The 14,546-nt window shown below is 44.4% G+C and overlaps 1 protein-coding gene across 1 annotated transcript in view; it reads right to left on the bottom strand.

Annotated features, from left to right (window-relative positions):
- Positions 1–14,546, bottom strand: part of cfap52 (cilia and flagella associated protein 52) — a 56,253-nt gene that overhangs the window by 25,963 nt on the left and 15,744 nt on the right. The window contains exons 5-7 of the mRNA XM_028819568.2: positions 11,003–11,102; positions 3,172–3,288; positions 2,685–2,785 (exon numbers count right to left, since the gene is read on the bottom strand). Coding sequence (XP_028675401.1) covers positions 2,685–2,785; positions 3,172–3,288; positions 11,003–11,102 — 318 coding nt within the window. The remainder of the gene's footprint in view (positions 1–2,684; positions 2,786–3,171; positions 3,289–11,002; positions 11,103–14,546) is intronic.

Below are 14,546 nucleotides of genomic sequence, written 5' to 3'. Positions count from 1 at the left end.
GACAAGACTGTGTTATGCAGCACCAGAAAAGAAGAAGTGGAGAGGAAGTTGGAAGAATGGACAAGGACTTTGAAAGATAGGGGACTGAAGATAAACAGACATGAGGTTTCATGATAATCAGGATTCAGAAGTTACTCTGCAGAAAGAGCAATTGGAATGAGTGGATATATTTAAATGTTTTGGATCATTGGTGGCCCAAGATGGAAAACTAGATGCAGAGAAGACCCATAGAGTGCAGTGTGTGTGGAATAATTAGAAGAAGATATCAGGAGTATTGTGTGATAAGACGGTGATAAGACCAGCAATGATATGTGTAGCTGAGACATGGGCAGAAGAAGTTGGATGTGGAAGAAATGAGAATGTTGAGATGGACGTGTGGAGTTACAAGTAAGGACAGAACAAGAAATGAGACAATCAGAGGGAGTGGGAGAGAAATCTAAAAAAGTACAGGAGATTTGGTTGAAGTGGTATGGGCCTGTAATGAGGAGAGACAAGGAATGTGTGGGCAAAAGAGTGATGGGAATAGAAGTACAGGGGAAGAGAAAGCAAGGAGGCTGAAGTGGTGATGGGTGGATAAAGTTAAAGAAGATGGAAAAGGATCTGACTGGGGTGGAGTTGCAGGACTAAGGTGTGTTGTGAAGGTTGATCAAGCACATTGACTCCACACAGAATTTGGAAAAGATGAAGAGAAAGAAGAAGATTTACTTAAAGATCCTGACCCACTGCATTAGTTCATTTGAGCTAAAAATGTTTTGCTGCTGATTTTCATTGCACTCGACATCTGATGTTTCTCATGTCAGTGTCCAAGCATTGATGGATTCCATTTGCTCTGATACCACTGTTCCGTTGTTGCAATGTTCTGATGAATCCTTTCACTGTGTCCATCACTGAGTCCAAGTGTGAATGAAGAAAGCAAAGTTTTAACAATAAGTTGCTCTTCATTGTTTTCAACCAACTGGATTTAGTTTAGTGTTCTGTAATTGTCAAGAAAATTCTTAACGACAACCTCGAATGCCTTCCATGAGATTTTCTCCAGCCTCACTAGCAGGTCTTCAAACCGCTTGTCACTAATTATGTGTCTGATGTTTGGTCCAAGAAAAACACCCTCCTTAATCTTGTTGTCAGTTATTTGCAGAAACATCGGTCCCAAATATCGAAATCCTTCACCTTCCTTGCTCATCGCTTTAACTACATTTTTTACCAGTCCAAGTTTCATATGAAATACTGACAAGATGTTTATGTGCCACACTTTTCTTCCCTTATGCAGTGGCCAGTTCTTCAGACTCTTTAGCATGGCTGTCAAATTTTCTAGCAGCGGTGTCACTACTGTTAGATCACCACAGATGTTCCAGTTGTGGCTGTTGGACTGTATGCGTATACTTATAATACATGAGGAAATCACACAAATAGGCGATTGTGATAAAATGGTACATGATCGGAACATTTCTAGGTGATTTTTGTGCTCATCAGGCCAAAATCCATAAGATACACTGTCACACACACACGCGCTTCTGGGAGACAACCTCAAGGCTCATTTCAAGAATGTTATACTCAGCCGCGCAAGATACCTGTGCATACTATTAATAAATGGGAAAATACTATCTCCCTGATCAAGTCATGGCTAACAGCAAACCCTTGATTCAATCTGTAGGCGTGTGGGCCTCTGTGCACCCAATCAGTGACCTGCGTGTTCCATCAGTCTAAATTTGGTATCCGTCCATCCATCCATTTTCCAACCCACTGAATCCGAACACAGGGTCACGGGGGTCTGCTGGAGCCAATCCCAGCCAACACAGGGCACAAGGCAGGAACCAATCCCGGGCAGGGTGCCAACCCACCGCAGGACACACACAAACACACCCACACACCAAGCACACACTAGGGCCAATTTAGAATCGCCAATCCACCTAACCAGCATGTCTTTGGACTGTGGGAGGAAACCGAAGTGCCTGGAGGAAACCCACGCAGACATGGGGAGAACATGCAAACTCCACGCAGGGAGGGCCCGGGAAGTGAACCCAGGTCTCCTAACTGCGAGGCAGCAGTGCTACCCACTGCGCCACCGTGCCGCCCAAATTTGGTATCCACTTTCTTAAATAGCTCCGGGGTGGCGTGGGTTTAGGGTGGATGCTGGTAGAGGGATTTTCTTCAAAATTTGAATGTGAAAATGTCTTTCCCTCTTTTGTTGCTTTACTATATTGTTTGACATCAGTGAAAAATTGATTGCAAAAAAAAAAGAAAGATTGTTACACTCCAAACCAAAGGGTGGCGCTGTTACCTAATGCCTTTTTTCTCTTCCACCCTTGGCAGTTCTTCACCTCTGATGTCACTTCCTGTTTCTGCTCTCCTGAACCCGCCCCTTCTGGGTTGTCTGCAGACTTGTTAGAAGATTATTGTCTGAACAAGATGTCACCATTTTCTGTTTTACTTGGCAAAATCCCCGACATTCATTTTCAATATAAGGGATTCACCTAGGTGACCCCCCCCCCCACCCCGCCCCTTTAAAACACGTTGTTTTATTACAACACCCAAAATTGTTCAGGAAACAAACTCTTAGATGTCCAGTGGAACTTGCCTGTATTACAACAGTGACTCTTTGATTTCTACTGTGACATGCTTTTCATTATCAGCACGTAACCACCCACCCCCCACTAGCCCCCCCCCCACCCCAATATCCGACTTACTTGATCACTTTAAAATTCGCCGTCTTACAAAGACTGACTGCACCATCTCCAGAACCGACCAGTATGTCGCCCGTCTTGAGGAGTTTCAGCGATGTCACACCCTGTGGCAAACAAGACTTATCAGAGATGTTCTCTTTAATTAGGTCTGCCCTTATACGGTTAAGGGGGGATGGAGGGGCTGGAGAAGAGAGGGTGACGGAGATTTTTTTTTTCTTTTCACAATGATCAAGAATGATAATCCTAATGACTAACATGGTGTCTCTGGGCGTTTATGATTAGTGTGGTTTGATGTTTTTTTTCTTTTACATGCACATAAATGTATAGTCCTGTAAATTATTAAGCAACCCGATTTAAATAATTGATGTCTCTTGCAAATATGTCTTCACTAGGCAGCATGCTTAATCTATGATATTTTATTAATACTAATACATTTCATTCATATAGCACCTTTCCCTTGATTATACCGGAGTTTTACAGCGGGGCCCACCTGACTGAACTTCTCCTTTGCAGGTGCACAGCTGTTGAGAAGTTTGGTTTTCAGATTCACTTTTAAAACATCTCCACTAGAGGTTCCTCCATAGAAGAAACTGTCATCATCTTCTACCTGGGGGGGGGGGGAAATCACAAAAGAGTTTAGAGGATTAAAGAAGCCAATTTTCAGATGGCGATTAGGGTGGTGTGGTGGAACACTAGTTACAGCTGTTGCCAGGATCAGCCCTTGGCCAAGTCCGAGTAGGCACCGCCCTAAGGGTGTCATGACGTTTTGGGGGGCCTTGACTCATCCGAATCCCAGCTCCAATGTTCTGTCGACTATCACTATATCATGTTGTACATAAAATCTGAATATGAAGGTGTGCTGATCTTCAACCAAACCACACAAATCCCCCGCTCTTCCATTTTATTTACAAATATGAATGCCCTCCAGCCTTCCTGCTGCTCTTCTGTTGGTTTTCAGTATAGCACATCACACGTAATGTATTTATCTGAATATTCCTCCAAACCCCTCATTTGTTCTTCAGAATCATAAACATATATGAACATGCTCCACCCATTACCTAAGGGTGCCATGCACCCTTAAGCCAACACTGGCTGCTGCCGCACCAAACTTGGCTTTGAATTCCAATGCCCTGTTGTCGTCTGTAGGCAACTTGCGTCTTCCCCCCTTGTCTTTGTGTGTGCTTTTTAAAAAAAAAAACCAATGATTGATAAAAATATCAATGATATTTTTAGACATTGACATTCTGTTTACACGACACGTGTCCCTTCAATAGGACAAACAATGCCCCTTTGTGCTATCACAAGGGTGCGCAGAGGGGACAGTTTAAGGGCTCTGGTGATTGTAATTTCCCGTTGCTCCAGGGGTTGGCACTATGTTCTGATGCCTCTCTTCCTCCCTCTGAAGACCAGATGATTGACAGCTGTATCATCTCTGATGTCACATCCGGTGTCAGTCTGCCTGGACCCGCCTCTTCCTGTGACTGTAAGTTTGGCCATTTTCAAAACAGTTCACTTTGGAACTCACATCTGAAAAGGCATTTTGCAATTTTTTGCACATGTTCTTGTTTTTGCTGCATTCCAGTTATATGGGGTCACCATGGTGGTGCCCCAACTCTTTATTGTGGTCTGCCTGATCTTGATTGGTTAATCCTTTATGACAATTATTATTTGTTGTAATAGTTGAGACTGTTATCGACCTGTCGAACCCTCAGGGAGTACACCAAACACCAGGTAAAAGTCCAAGACTTTTATTATTATGATAATAAAGTGCACTAAGCACCCTCCACTCCACACTACACATACAAGAATAAACAATAATAAAGCACAATAAACACTCAGCTCAATGTCTGGGCTTTCCCAGAGTCCTTTTATACCCCCTGACCTGGAGGTGTTCCTGTCCCACAATCCACAAGCCCTTATTACTTCCGGGTCAGGGTAAAAGTCCGTTTCTTCAACCCGGAAGCACGTCGTTTCTTCTTGTCAGGTGATCATGACGCACTTCCGGGTTATAGGGCACGTAAGAATCCGACAGCCTCCCTACAGCGACTCCCGGTGGTCCCCAAGGTATCCAGCAGGGCTGTGTATACAAACTACAAGGTCCATAAGGCCCTGCTGGAATTCGGGGAACCTCCATGCTGTTGGGAGGGCTCCACCTGGCGGCCTGGAGGTGTGGGCCGGAATATTTAGCCGGCCATCCATCACATTGTGCATTTGTGTTTTATTACTGAAGTGTTTTGTATTGTAATCCATCCATGCTGGGGGTGTGCTGTAGCGTGAGATTTGTGTAAAAAGCTGATTTATTTGTTTACAATAACAATATTATTTCAATCATACATTTTGCTTCTGTTGGTGTGCTATGTTGTGTGGCTAGTAGGGAAGTAGCGTAGGTCTGTTGCGCTCGTGTTTTCATTTTTTTTCTTTTTCCTCTAGAGACTGGTAATCAAAAAGCAGAGCAGTGTGGTAGACAAAATTGTCTCAAACTACATTGTTAGCCGAGGTTGGGTGTAATTGTTACTAACAGGGGCAGATCTATCATCAGGGTGTTCTGGATGGGCCTGTGACGGGCACATCACTTGATGAAACAATCCTGTGTCCGCGAGTAGAAATGATCAAAGGGGGTACCCCCCCCCCCCAATCCTGATGCAAAATCTTGTGACAAATCACATATGAGAAATACTTAATGTCCTGGTGTCCACACACTGACTTGTTAAAAGAATAATCAACTATCTGCTAAGGAGCTAAGTCACCCAGGGGCCTGTGGGGTTCTTAATCTGGCTTTAGATACTAATGAAGATAGCAAGCTTACAATTCAGCATTACTAAAAAGAGTGACGTGCAAAACCAGACCAGTAAAATACCGCAGCTTTAAAAAAGCATGTCTGGAGAAACACATTTAGAAAATTAGAGCAACGTAAACCAAACAACTTTTCTTTTGCAATCGAACGTCAGCCTTTGCCTTCAAATAAGGCATAAATTTGAATTATACTTGAATAGTAACATGTGATAAGACAGCAATAGTGGTCATACAATTGTCAACATGTTGTGAGGGACAGCTGGGAACCTTACCCAGCTGGGACACCCTCTGTGTGTAAGGACAGCACAATAGACACAGTCCATTATCTCCCCCGGGTCACTAGATGGCAGCCCACCTTGGTTTGCAGCAGCACCCTGGATTCCCACAGGGCATAATGGGAGTTGGAGTTCTTTAACTCAGCCCTGTTGGGTCCCATGGGTGTTGCCAGGTGGTACTGCGGGGACTGGGTGTAGGGATCCCCTTTCACTCAGATGTGGTCCTGGGCCAGACCTGTGGGACACCAGAAGTACTCCCAGGTTTCATATAAACGGAGCTGCCTGCCACTGCTCTGGGAGCCAGAGCTGGGAGAAGGAAAACAAGGCTTGCTGGGAGGGGTGGAGGAGGCAGTGACGGAGAAAGAGAGAGAAGACAATTACAGAGCATTGCTGTATGCTTGCTGTTTACTTGTACTTGTAGCTGAAGAGTGGGAAACGCTTACTGGGAAGCATTTCACACCAAATGAAATCCTCTTGTTTGCTGCACTTCTGTCAGGTGTTTGGGGAGCTGGACAGCCACCTGGTGGCCACAAAATGTAATGAGCGACAAACAGTATGGGGCGAGGGGTGGAGCGGACAATCGTAAAAAAAAAAAAAATACACAAAATGGTGGAAAAAGGTGACACAATGACTTCACTTAACTCTAAAAAAAAGGATAAACAATGCAAACAATTGTACATGCGGTCTAAAAAAATTAAAAAAACGAATTACAATGGGCTCCTGAGAGTGTGCTCTTTGACATTCTGCGAAAAAGATAAAAGATTCATGCAGTTAATATTTTTTCATTTAAAAAAATTAAACTTGAAATGATTTGAGCCATAATTATTTTTACAATTTTGACCGTGCAGTCCTTCTAGAAAAATATTACTGGAAATGTTCATGCTGTTACATTTTTTGACCTTAACTGCTGAATATTACTGAAGTCCTGGGGGACCTGGCTACATCTACAATGCTCATTGTGTGAGAATGGTGCACTCATCAAGCTGACAAGTGCCTCCTTGGAGGACGCAGTGCTTCTAGGGAGAGCCGCTCTCCGTATAAAGAAGTATTATTTAAGTAAGAAAGTGATTGTGCCCACAACTGCCAGGACAGGCCCAGACTCCACATGGATGTGAATAAATAAAAAAAGAGCTGGATTTACAAAATGAATGTCAAATGAATGCATCTAAGAATAAACAGTGGCCTTGAGGTTCATGACTGCTGCGCACTCCAAGATAACAGACCATAAATTATAGAGCGGAGTTCCAGTGGGTCCAAAATGCAAGAATGCAAAAAAGAAACTAAAAAAAATGTGAAAAATGTATATACATTTGTATAAAGTAAACCTCCAAGGGTCCAATGCCAGCTGGCTGCTCAGCAACTCTGTGAGGTAAATAAAGAGGACGTTTGAATTGCTACAGCAGTAGGGTGACTCTTGAAATCCTGTGATGAACTCCAGGGCTGTCATCTGCTGTGGCTCGGCCGGACATGTTTGTGTGATATCAGAGAGCCCAAAACAGGCACTGAAGCTTCTATGACATCTTATTCACATCACATTCACATGTGATGAAGACCATGGAGAGGCTGCTGCTTCACCACCTTAGGCCAAAGGTTCAACACGCCCTTGACCCTCTGCAGTTTGCATATCAGGAGAAGGTGGGAGCGGAGGATGCCATCATCTATATGCTACACCGATCCCTCTCTCACTTGGACAGAGGCAGTGGTGCTGTAAGAATTATGTTTCTAGACTTCTCTAGCGCCTTCAACACAACCCAACCTCTGCTCCTTAGGGACAAGCTGACAGAGATGGGATTAGATTCATACCTAGTGGCATGGATCGTGGACTATCTCAAAGACAGACCTCAGTATGTGCGTCTCAGGAACTGCAGGTCTGACATTGTGGTCAGCAACACAGGAGCGCCACAGGGGACTGTACTTTCTCTGGTCCTGTTCAGCCTATATACATCGGACTTCCAACACAACTTGGAGTCCTGCCATGTGCAAAAGTTCGCTGACGACACTGCTATCGTGGGCTGCATCAGGAATGGGCTGGAGGAGGAGTATAGGGACCTAATCAATGACTTTGTTAAATGGTGCGACTCAAACCACCTACAACTGAACACCAGCAAAACCAAGGAGCTGGTGGTGGATTTTAGGAGGCCCAGACCCCTCATAGACCCAATGATCATCAAAGGTGACTGTGTGCAGAGGGTGCAGACCTATAAATACCTGGGAGTGCAGCTGGATGATAAATTAGACTGGACTGCCAATACTGATGCGCTGTGCAAGAAAGGACAGAGCCGGTTATACTACCTTAGAAGGCTGGCGTCCTTCAACATCTGCAATAAGATGCTGCAGATGTTCTATCAGACAGTTGTGGCAAGCGCCCTCTTCTACGCGGTGGTGTGCTGGGGAGGCAGCATTAAGAGGAAAGACGCCTCACGCCTGGACAAACTGGTGAGGAAGGCAGGCTCGATTGTTAGCATGGAGCTGGACAGTTTAACATCTGTGGCAGAGCGAAGGGCGCTCAGCAGGCTCCTATCAATTATGGAGAATCCACTGCATCCACTTAATAGTATCATCTCCAGACAGAAGAGCAGCTTCAGCGACAGACTGCTGTCACTGTCCTGCTCCACAGACAGACTAAGGAGATCGTTCCTCCCCCAAACTATGCGACTCTTTAATTCCACCCGGGGGGGTAAACGTTAACATTTAACATTATACATAGTTATTGTCTGTTTTTCACCTGCATTATTATCTTTCTTTAATTTAATATTATTTATTGTATCAGTATGCTGCTGCTGGAGAATGTGAATTTCCCATTGGGATTAATAAAGTATCTATCTATCTATCTATCTATCTATCTATCTATCTATCTATCTATCTATCTATCTATCTATCTATCTATCTATCTATCTATCTATCTATCTATCTATCTATCTATCTATCTATCTATTCTGGAGCGATAATTTCATCCATTAGTTCCATTGGTTAAATTACTTTAAATCAAGACAGTGGAAAGCTTGAGCTGATCCAGATCAGCTGAATGATGTGTATGGCACTATATTAGAAAATAGACAGACAGACAGATAGAAATCTACATAAGACATCATAATACAGTAGATAGATATGAAGTCGACTATATTTAGAAGAGAGACAGATAGATGTATGTGCTAAGTGGCCTGTGGCATTTTGCAGGTTTTTAAAGAAAATTTCGAGTCCCGGGAAATGCAGGCTCCAAGCGGGTGCAGGTGTGCGTGAGTGCGCTTAACTCAGGGGATGATTGGGGTGCTTGGCTGATCGCACATACACGTGTAAAGGTGAGCGGATCAGTCGGGTGTCTCATTCATACTTCGGAGACAGTGGCCCATCACGCCTGCTCCCAATCCAACCAATATATGTGGAGCACGGCAGAGCGAATCGAAATGCATTACACTCGGAGAAGCCGCTAAGTGAAACGCAATATGACTGCTTTGCTTTTAGTTATAACACGTGATCTATGGATGTGAATCAAAAGAGAACGCGATTTTGCACTGCATTTTAAACTGGCACAAAAATTCCATGAAAAGCAATCCATCATTATAGATTGATATGCGTTTAATTATGACACGATAAAACTGTGCTAAATGTAAATGGAACACAGGCATGTGCTTTACATTTCAATGTAGTTAACATTTCGGATTGCTTTTCATTTTGGCACGAATATTCTATTGGAGATTTTCTTAGGATTGCCTTTCAGGCAACTCTTTTGTGACTCTTGTCGTTTTTTCTTTGAATTACGGGCAGTCCCCGGGTTACGTTCGAGATAGGGACTGTAGGTTTGTACTTAAGTTGATTTTGTATGTAAGTCGGAACATGTACATTATTTTAATAAATGCTATTGTTGACTGACTGTAACCAAGTGCTCTCTGACCTTTTTATTATTTCTACTTTATTTTCCATGGTGATGGTTTTTCTCTTCTTTACTGTATCACCAACACCTGCATCAGATTTGTGTTTCAGCACAGCAGTGTCCACGCTATCACAGCAGGATGGCACCCGTCGTCAACACGTCTGATGTACTGACAAGAGACAACTTCCTGCTATGTGCGTAACAGTACAAGCAGGCTTGCTATTGAGAACGAATGGGGTGGCAAGGGGGGTTCATCACCTGCCCACCTCACAGTCACCTCCACTACAGTATGCTGCCTGCAGCGTCCGCCCACCGAGAATGAACATGGTGCGGCCAAAGGCGGGTACACCACCACCACTGCCCCCATTCAACAGGCAGCCACCCAATGTACACTACAATGCTACCCCCGCCACCCCGTTCACCCTCAATGGCCTCCGGTCAGCCACAACCAGGTCACCGCTTGCAGCATTACCAGCCGCCCACTGAGAACGAATGGGGCAGCAGTGTGTGGTGGGCGGGCAGTGAAACGCCCCCCTTCGCTCCATCCGGCCTGCGTCCACTCAGGAGCAGTAGCTACGGCGGTGTAGTGGGCGGGCAGCGAACCGCCCCATCAAGCCTCCGTCCTGCACATGAGCAATAGCTATGGCCCCGGTGACTATGGACCACAGGTCACCACTTGCTGGTGGGAGCCGCCCGAGGGACACTACACTGCGCGAGCAGTGAAATCGCCCACTTGCAGCATCCCCAGGTGGTAGATGATGGAGCGGCAGTTACTGAGGAGCATGCTTCTGAGCTTCGTAAGTCACAGGTCGGATATCTCCGTAACCTGGTGACTACCTGTATGTAGTTTTATTTGAATTAATCTTCCATTTATAATCATTTCCTGTTTGTCCTTCTAATTCAAGCCAAGGGTGTACGGTCATCCCTCCCCTTGTGGAGCTTTTTATTTCTAGTTGGTTTACCAGATCTCCATTTTTTGGCCTTCTTGAGGTGAAGCTGGCATATGCTAGTATTATAGGCCTGGCTGAATTCAGATGAGCCTCTGTTTGGGAAGACCAGTTAGGATTGTAGCCTGCTCCCTTACTTGTTTTTTTTTTTTTGGAGGCCTCACACCCATTTTGCTACTGTCGAAACTTCATATCATAACATTAGGGATGTGAGAGGAAAACAACAGCATGAAGGAAAAACTCACATACTATACAGCTAAGGAAGAACATGCACATCCACGCAGAGTCTACTGGTGCTGTGAGGCGCCAGCGTCAAACCCTGCCTCTACTGTGCCACCCTGTGAAAAGTGTGTGACTCTACATGCTGTCAAAGGTGCTAAATAAAACAAACAGGGGGAGACCGACCACATGAAATTCAGGAAATGATCTGCCTACCTCGAGACACTGGACAATCCTCTTCAGCTGGCCCAGCTGGCACTCGATAGGCCAGATTTTTCGGTTACGCAGATCGAGCTCCCAGACCCGCAAGGTGCAGCTGTTTAGAAAAAAGAAAGAAGTCATTTGTCTATTATCCAATTATCTAGTAGGACCCCTTAGCAACACCCCAACCAGTCACATCCAAGAATGGATAGTGAGACCCCTGAGCATTCACTTGTGGCAGCCCGTTTTTTTGAAAGTGGCTACCTGCTTTGAACTTTCTAATGAGCTTTAATATTCAATGCATGCTTTGTTTAGGTCAACTTGCTAATCTTCGGAGAATAAAATTCTTTATTGCCTGTCCGCTCCGCTCATTAGGGAGCCATATGCTCTTAGCTCAAGCTACTGTACTGCTTCTGAAAGTTTTCTTTCTTTGACATTAAATCTTAACTCTTCAGGGATTTAAAGCTAAGGATTTCAATCTTCTCAGTTAATTAGAACCACAGGCAGGCTATTATGGAAGTTATTATATTCAGTCATCTTGTTCTCCACCTTCAACTGTCATTGCTTCTCATGTAAACTTATTGACTATATAATAATAATAATAAAAATAACAATACAAATCTTCTTCTTCTTTCGGCTGCTCCCATTTAGGGGTCGCCACAGCGTATCATTCGTCTCCATCTATCCCTGTCTTTTACATCATTTTCTGCCATCCTGACTGCCTTTATGCCCTTCCTCATCACTTCCATAAACCTCCTCTTTGGCCTTCCTCTTTTCCTCTTGCCTGGCGGTTCCATCCTCGACATTCTTCTCCAGATGTACCCCTCATTTCCCCTCTGCACGTGCCCAAACCATCTCAATCGAGTCTCTCTCACTTGGTCTCCAAACTGTTGTATCTGAGTTTTCCCTCTAATAGACTCGTTCCTAGTCCTATCAGCGCTCATTACTCTGAGCGAAAATTGCAGGATCTTCATCTCGGCCACTCCCAGCTCTGCCTCCTGTCTTTTTATCACTGTCACCATCTCCAAACCATACAACACAGCTGGTCTCACTATCGTTTTATAGACCTTCCCTTTCACTTTTGCAGATGCTCTTCTGTCACAAGTCACTCCTGTCACTCTTCTCCACCCAGTCCACCCTGCCAGCACTCTCTTCTTCACTCTCTGTTGCTTTGGACTGTTGAACCCAAATATTTAAATTTGTCTACCTTCGCCACCTCTGCTCTTTGCAGTCACACCCTTCCACCACCTTTCCTCTCCTTCATGCACATGTACTCCATCTTACTCCTACTGACTCTCACTCCCCTTCTCTCCAGGGTGTACCTCCGCCTCTCCAGGTTTGCCTCAACCTGCTGTCTACTCGCACTACACATCACAATGTCATCCGCAAACATCACAGTCCACGGGGACTCCAGTCTGACCTCATCTGTTAACCTGTCCATCACCATGGCAAAGAGGAAGGGGCTCAGAGCCGATCCTTGATGTAATCCCACTGTCACCTTGAACCAGGCTGTCATTTCTACCGCACACCTCACCGCAGTCACACTGTCCTCATACATATTCTATACCACTTTCACATACTTTTCTGCTACTCCCATCTTCTTCATACAGTACCATAACTCCTCTCTAGTCACCCTGTCATACGCTTTCTCCAAGTCCACAAACACACAATGCAACTCCTTCTGACCTTCTCTGTACTTCTAAATCAACACTCTGAAAGCTAACATTGCATATGCAGTACTCATTCCGGGCATGAAATCATATTGCTGCTCACAGATTGCCTCCTCTCCTCTGAGCCTAGCATCCATCATTCTTAATATTATAATTATTATTAATAATAATAATAACACAAAACAAAAAATATTTTTTGCCTCCAAAGAAATTGTTAGTCATTATGATAAAGAGTGTCAAACTAAATAGGAATATCATTTCAGATTGACTATATCACGTAAGAATTTGGAGAAACATGAAGTTATCTTTTGTCGACTTTAGTGTATTTATCTTCTTAATGTTGTTGACACATTGCATTAGTTCGATTGAGCCAAAATGTTTGATTGCTGGCTGATTTTCGTTTGTACTCTGCATCTTATACGTCTTGTTTCAGTGTCCAACAACAGCTGGGCAGCACTGAATGATTCCGCTTGCTCTGATATTGCTTTTCCATTGTTACAATGTCCTACTGAAGCCTTTCATCATGTTCATCATCGACTGTATAAAGAGTCGCAGAAAAGTCCAAGAGTGAGTGCAGATGATGAATCTTTAGCAGCATGTTGCACTTCATGGTTTTGTATGCTTCAAGCATGTTGTCAACCAGCTGGACGTTGTTTGGGGTTCTGCAGTTGCCAAGAGAATTCTCAACAACCTCCTTGAATGCCTTCCATGAGATGTGATGCAGCAGCCTGTGTGACCTTATTTACTGTTAGTATCCAAGCATCAGACATTCAAGGTGCGTTATGTAATTGTCCTTACACTGGAGATGATTTGGATTGGATGGATGGTGGAGGCAGAGTTAGAGATGGTGCATTGTGGTCTGCTATCACTAAATTGCTGCACACTGAGTGTAATGGATACAGCAATCATAGGAACACCTTTTAATAAATAATAAACTTCTCTGTAGTCAATTGAAAGGCTTGGTTGTAAACAATAAAAACATAAGAGACGTGTGATGGTCACCAGACATGGGCTGGCATTCCAACCAGTTTCAAGGTTTCTTACAAGGCTGGGAGGCCAGTTTAGTGGAAGGAAAGTTGGAAACCAATTGTGTGGACTATTTCCTTCCCCAGCACAATAGGTGGAAGTCCACCTGGACTACAGTGTTTACATGGATACCTGCCGGGCGGGCTGGGAATTGTAGTCCAGTAGTGCAGCCCTCCGGTGTTCCATGGGTGCCACCAGGGGGAGCCATAGGTACAAATTGTCCCCACTTCAAGGAATCTTCACCTGACTCAGAAGTACCTCCTACCTGTAGTAGGGTCACACCAGAAGAGCTCCCGAGTCTGGAACAAAAGAAGCCCCCCGACCTCATGCAGTTGAGCCAGAGTCGGGTGGATGTGGATGAAGCTTGCCTGGAGGAGTAGAAGGAGAGGAAAAGAAGAAAAAAGACAAAGAAGGAATTGTGTGTGTGTGTGTGTGGTATTTGTACATCACCCATAGAAGTATTTGTGAAAATAAATATCACTGGAACTAATACTTGTGTTGCTGTATTGGAAAGTTTGGGGGCTCACTGGTGCCCCCTGTGGGTTGCACATGTGATGAGCTGAGGTGAAGCAATAATTAAAAGTTGTGAGTGACCACTGAGCAGGATAAGAGCAAGGTGGGCTACCAAATGTGTTACACTGCTGCTCTGTGTGTGAAGGAGAGACTGCTGACTGTTTTTGATGTGCTGACTTTTAAGTACGGTCCAGATCTAATTATGCAACTGTTCGACTGACAATCGTCTCCCCACCATTTTGGAATGCAGGGCAGGTGCTGCCATCTATCGGCAACAAAAAGAATTTTAAGTGAAATCTCTATGTGCAGGGCAGGTGCTGTGAATTCTCTATGTAATAAACTTAATAAGT

This window comes from Erpetoichthys calabaricus, chromosome 14 (genome assembly GCF_900747795.2).
Source record: "Erpetoichthys calabaricus chromosome 14, fErpCal1.3, whole genome shotgun sequence".
Taxonomy (NCBI): Eukaryota; Metazoa; Chordata; class Cladistia; order Polypteriformes; family Polypteridae; genus Erpetoichthys; species Erpetoichthys calabaricus.
The sequence above is the reverse complement of the archived record's forward strand: the minus strand, read 5'-3'. Positions and strand labels throughout refer to the sequence as shown.